A 5,783-nucleotide genomic window follows, 5' to 3' on the forward strand; every position below is an offset into this window, starting at 1 on the left:
ACATACACTGTCGAACTACTAGATATGGTTTTGTATTTTCCAATAAAAATTGCTGAAGATAATCGATAAAATATTCAACACATTTAAATAGTGTCTGAGTCGACTACTTGAGAAATTAGGTGCGCATTAATAAGAGCTTTCTTTATTGATTAGATAAACTATGTCTGTTTGCTGTTGTTAGATTTCTATAAAAACAGTGCAAATTTAACGGGTGTTCTAGTTTTAAGTCGTTACGTTGTATGTTGAAGGACACGAGGTTTTAATTAATTTATTTATCGATTGTTAAGGGATTTAATGTATTTTTCTACATTTTCTAGCTTTTTATATTTATACGCCCCCATTTGGATTTTTAYATTGTAAATATTGGATTTAAATTGCCCTTAGTTTTCCCGGATAATCTTGCATTAATATAAGAGTGTATATTTAGATTGGTCATAACTGGGATCATGTAATTATTTGAATCACTGAGGTCTGAAGGCAACACATTATCTTTAACATGTAATTCCGATAGATATGCAAAAATATATGAAACAAGTACCATAACCATGTATTTACTTAACACGTTGCGTATGTAAGTAGGAAAAATTGCTATTTCTATAATTAATTGTTTATAAAAACGGTTTGAAGCCGACTAGTGCAGAAAAGCGACCAGGGCTAGATAGAATTGATAACACCACAGCTTAAATAAATTAGACACATTATTTGCAGCTTGCCACTATGAGACTCCTAAAAATTAGAACCACCATTAATCGCATTAAACTAGTATTACCTATCACAGTTTGCTATCGAAAGCACCTTGGGTATCTTTCAAATCTTTTTGGAAGTGTCGCCGTCCATCAATATACAACATTGCTTCGTAATACGTCTGTGGAATCACTTCTGGCACAATATCCGGAGCCTCCAAGGTAAAATGGAAAGCGTTGGTTGTTGAAGTGGATCCGGACAAAGGATTGTAAACTTGAGCAAACACTGTTGTTTGTATAAAGTTCATTTGTGTGTAAACAACAGTTGCGTGCATTTGAATGAGGGAATTCACAGCGATTGGCTGTTTAAACGAAATATCACTCATACTTCTCGTTCTGGGTCTGTACTTGCAATACATGTAGCTGGCGATCCAACTCAGTTCCGTCGCGTGTCTCATTATGAAGCCGCCGAATACTGTGTTGTGTAAGTTGCGGTCTTCAGGTTGAGCCAATATCACGTTCGACACTTTACTACTGCTCATCCAAGCGCTATTCGCAGGTAAAACTCTTTTCGACATGCTGATATCACTGGGGTCGGTTGTTTTTATGTACATGCTGTGTAGCAGTTTTTGTTCCTGTGCACTTGGTACTTGCTTAGATACATGGGCAAACCCAATCTCCAGTCGTCGTTTCTTTCTATCCTCGCCACCAGCCAAAATGGTTTTTTCTCTTTCATTAGCCGGATCTATGGGATTCACCATGGTGGCGTAAGCGTTGGTCGGATCTCGAGCAGCTAGTAAAAATAGCGCTCTAGTGATGCGCTGCCAGTTTCCATCTTCAAACTGTTCGAGCCAAACTACCACTTCCAGGGTGGATTTCCCCGCCCAACTCACATGGCCAGATATTTTTATATCCTTGTTTGGCTAAAAGGAAATTTGGCGCTGTAGAACGCAATTAACAGTAAAATGATGATCGCTCACTTTGGGCAAGTATTCTGTGAAGTCAATTCGGTCCACTAGAACTGTGACTAAGGTCTGAGGAAAATGGACTCCGTCAGGTAATTGGGGATTGAGGATGTGTTTGCGTGCTACAATTACTAAAAATTACAAAAAAATCAGTAAAATCAAGTCAATTTCAGATAGTAACTGCAATTGCCAAGCGGATTGTAATGAAAAAACCGCCAACATGGTAAAAAAAAACTAAAAAAATTCAATTCGTTATTGCTATTTACCAGCAAAAATATCCATATCTTCCACCAGCCTTCCCAGCCTGACTGACCCGAGAAAGGTAACGTATTTTTCCTGCAGAGCAGTGTCTTGCGATAGAGGGATGCTTGCCGCAATATAGCTGTCCTGCATAGACCTTTTAGGCATTTCTTCCTGCGATTTTGGAAGATACTTGGTAAGATGCTCGCGGTCATTAGCAAACGGCTTAAATGGATGGTCGACGCCCATTTCCTTAGCAAAGGCCAGTTTCACTGGAAGAGTATTATTCATGAAATACCCAAACAATATTGCATTTGGACTGGATTTTAATTTACATTCGTTTAATGTGACCTTAATATCGGGCTGTTGAGTGGATCCATTCCTGATTTGTTCCTTCATATTTGGAGTGAACTGGTACCCGGTAAGGGGTAAGCCACTGTGCAAGAGGCTCATGGCTTTTGCTGGCCCATTCGGAGTCATCACCTGGTAATTACTAGAAATATCATGTTTTCAACACGGTCCAAAGATATCAACACTGCACCAGGTCAGAGGTCAAGTGCGAGGAATAAACAAATAGTAAAATAGCTCAGTGAAGGACTGGAAATTTTCGTTCTTACCGTATTAGTAGGGTACCCAGAACCCGTCTACTCATGGCAATTGGCACCAACATTATCTACCTCTACTGGATAAAACAGGCGCGACTATTTCAACACAGTTTTTCTTATTTGAGGCAACTATCGATCCCAGAAGCAGGTCACATCATGTTCTGTCACTGACTTTAGCTTCCCATAGGTAGGCCAGGTGTTATAAATTGATCAGACAAAGTCCAAATAGTTAAGATTGTTAGGTAGCTATTCAGAGCCCAATATTGCATAACAATTAAGTAAGATGAACAAATCTGAAATTTTACATGCGAAACTTTTGTGCCGAAACATTGACAGATCCGTCAAAACTTGTAAGGGGCAATAACCTGCCAATGAGCGCAAATTAATCCGCGTTTTTGCTATAATTTATCGCTATTAAACGATAATTACCTTGCAACTATAAACCGTTTTGCATTAAACTGCAATTTGTCCTGAAACTGGCGTTTTAAATGGCAAAGCGCGGTTAGGTGTTGACGTGATTAATCAGACGTTAGACAGGCGACAATCAAGTATTCCCGATGTTCACTTTATTTGAACAAAATCAAACGGAATATGTATCTCTGTCGCGCATGCATTATTAAAAGAAAATAGACCACTCATTTTGCGCGTCTATTCAAGAATCAATCAGCCCGCAAAATAATTGTCGTCTGATCTAAAGAAATTTTCAACACATTAAAATGGCTCGAGCCTGTCCTGTTCAAATAACTCAAAGGTTATGTTTTGCCCCTCCATAATTGCTCAACAGCTGACGATTGCCTCAAAACTGACACATGCCACAACAAGCTCTTGAGAATACTTCAGATTCTAGAGGGTAAAAACTTTCCAAAATTCCGAATTAGTAGCACTTCGGCTCTCTGCAACTCGCCTGTGTTGAGTTTCGTGAGCCAAAAGTCCACCGAATCCTGCTTAGAACTTTAGCGGCACTTTAGTTTTTCCGTATCAAGTTTCCAAAGGAAAATGCAAAATGGACAGTGAGGCTAGAACAGCTTCTAATATACAGTACTCAGATGATAGTAATGTATACAAATGGGTGCCCCTTTCGCTGACGTTGGTGGAGTATCCGGAAGGTAACTATATGTGATTTTCAGCACTACGCTGATCTGTTTTATTAAGGAATGATTGAGACCTTTATGCCTCTCAGGGCTCCACTAAAGCTCTATTTTAAAAGATTGAGTTAATTTTATCTAGAAGACCACATCAAGCGTTGACTCTCAACCAAAAGCATCTACTTATCAATTCAAATCACTTATCTTTTGCTATATTTCAATTGCTTCCGGTAGTTAACAAACCTCTCAATTAGCCAACAAGTAAGTACTTTTGATGACTGCAGTGTTTGGATATTGCGAAACAATTTCCATTGCATTCGTTGAATGAAGCAAATGCTTGCTTGAAATGTGACCATTTGTGAACAGTTTCAGTATATTAAACTCCTTTTCCGTCATTAAGTTCAACACTTTCCATAGCTATTGATTGTGTTTAGAATTATTATATTCCTGACTGTGTTCAAATTTAAATCATTTCATTTGTGAAAAGACTGATATTGGAGGTTTTCTAGTTTTCAATTTGCTCAATAATACAATTACAGGACAGAGCAACAGCCTCAAGTGTTACGGTTTGATTGGATATTTTTTCCCGATCTGGATTCTATTTATATACTTTGTTTGAAAACAGTTCAAAACATCAGCAGATCCCAATTTCTTTCCTAAAGCCATTTGCATTGATGCAGAATTTAAATTTTTGAGCGCATCGTTTCGCGTTTGGCCCCGAAATTACGCAAGTTTCAATGGGATAACTAACATTGTTATATTGATAGAATATCAAGAATATTGCATGTTAGCAACGCATTTTCAGAAGCAAATTCTTGTTTTCTAGGTGACATCATTGGGAAATTGTTTGCGCTGATCAGCTTAGCTCCGTTTGGTATAGCTGCAGGTTTTGTGGCATTGATACTATTTAGGAGAGATCTGCACACCGTAGGTTACCCTTTATTTCTCCTTATCCATTTGATTTAAATGGAAAAGCAATTTATTAGTTTTATCTATAGTAATTCTCTTCAATTCCAGGTAACATTTTTCCTGGGAACTATTTGTTCCGAAGCGTTAAATTATATACTGAAGCATTTGATATGTGAAAAACGGCCATTGCATAGGGAGGATGTTCATGTGGAATACGGAATGCCCTCATCACACGCTCAATTCGTATCATTTTTCGCTAGCTACATAATGTACTTCGTTTTTATACGGTGAGCAAATGCTTCGTGGCGGCGAAAGATTCAACATTTCTAACAATGAGTTTTCTTCTCAGGTTGCACCATATGAACAACAACACAATCATAGAAAACATCTCAAAAATTCTGATCATTGTTTCGTCGATGACTGTAGCGGTGTTGGTGTGTATCAGCCGAATTTATCTACACTACCATACAGTGTCGCAAGTGTTGTGGGGCGTCATCGTAGGGTTTCTGTTTGCAACCGCTTGGTTTGCACTCACTTCGTTAGTTCTTACTCCACTGTTTCCACACATTGTAACTTGGTAAGTTCAACGCTCATTCTTTTAGGCATTAGTTTAAGTCGAGAGATTCAAAACGTGCCAATCTCAGGCTCCTAGTGATGAGAGTGTACGTATGATATTAACACTCCCCTTTTGAGTGGAGATGTTTTGCTTTATTCAACTGGTGAAATTTAGTGCTATCATCAAAAGTACTTGCTGGCCAATTAGGAGGATTCAGAGATAAGGAATGTTTGCTTTATCAGCTTTAATAGATTCTTTAGAAATGCGTTACTAACATGGAATATTCCATCAACTAACAATGCTTGGTATTCCGTTAAAATAAAAACGCTGCGTTGAAAATTTCAATTTTGCTACGAATCGATGTTATGCTTTGCGAAAGAAATTGGATGTTTTCAAACATTCGTCCAGTGTATTTCCAGACCGAAGAAACATATCCATGCAAACTAGAATACTTGAGGCTTTTGCTCTGTTCTGCAATTTCATTCTTAGATTTTATGAGTTGCAATTTAATCAAAACTGAAACTTTGAACAAGAAATCGTCTAAAGAAACAAAATACACTTTACCCATTCACAGCGTACTTATATAAGTAATTATTTTCTTATCTTTCCTGGGTCTCAGCCAAAGTGTGAAATAAAAATGGTTAATATCGTTTATTTCATTACGTTTCGGCGAGACAACAGCGCCATCATCAGATTTAAAATTTACACAATCTCATAATTGGTAAACATTAACGTCCTTT

The 5,783-nt window shown here is 37.8% G+C and overlaps 2 protein-coding genes across 3 annotated transcripts; one reads left to right on the forward strand and one right to left on the reverse strand.

Moving 5' to 3' along the window:
• Positions 1-522: 522 nt before the first annotated feature.
• LOC109537340 (acyl-coenzyme A thioesterase 9, mitochondrial) lies at positions 523-3,488 on the reverse strand. Of its 2 annotated transcripts, XM_048669506.1 has the most exons (6): positions 2,506-3,488; positions 2,224-2,381; positions 1,915-2,160; positions 1,664-1,779; positions 796-1,606; positions 523-726 (listed from the first exon to the last, which is right to left on the reverse strand). In XM_048669506.1, exons 1-6 carry the CDS (start codon positions 2,556-2,558, stop codon positions 716-718), a joined length of 1,395 nt encoding a protein of 464 aa, XP_048525463.1. In that variant the 5' UTR covers positions 2,559-3,488; the 3' UTR covers positions 523-715. The 2 variants fall into 2 exon arrangements, with proteins under 2 accessions (XP_048525463.1, XP_048525462.1); XM_048669505.1 differs by having other exon boundaries at positions 523-1,606.
• Positions 3,445-5,661, forward strand: LOC125505523 (dolichyldiphosphatase 1-like). Its single transcript, XM_048669507.1, has 4 exons — positions 3,445-3,599; positions 4,405-4,505; positions 4,596-4,774; positions 4,837-5,661. The coding sequence occupies exons 1-4, from the start codon at positions 3,497-3,499 to the stop codon at positions 5,066-5,068; spliced, it is 615 nt and encodes a 204-aa protein (XP_048525464.1). The 5' UTR covers positions 3,445-3,496; the 3' UTR covers positions 5,069-5,661.
• Positions 5,662-5,783: the final 122 nt, after the last annotated feature.

The sequence above is a fragment of the Dendroctonus ponderosae genome, unplaced genomic scaffold, assembly GCF_020466585.1.
Source record: "Dendroctonus ponderosae isolate FM_Combo_2020 unplaced genomic scaffold, Dpon_F_20191213v2 Dpon_F_20191213_806, whole genome shotgun sequence".
Taxonomy (NCBI): Eukaryota; Metazoa; Arthropoda; class Insecta; order Coleoptera; family Curculionidae; genus Dendroctonus; species Dendroctonus ponderosae.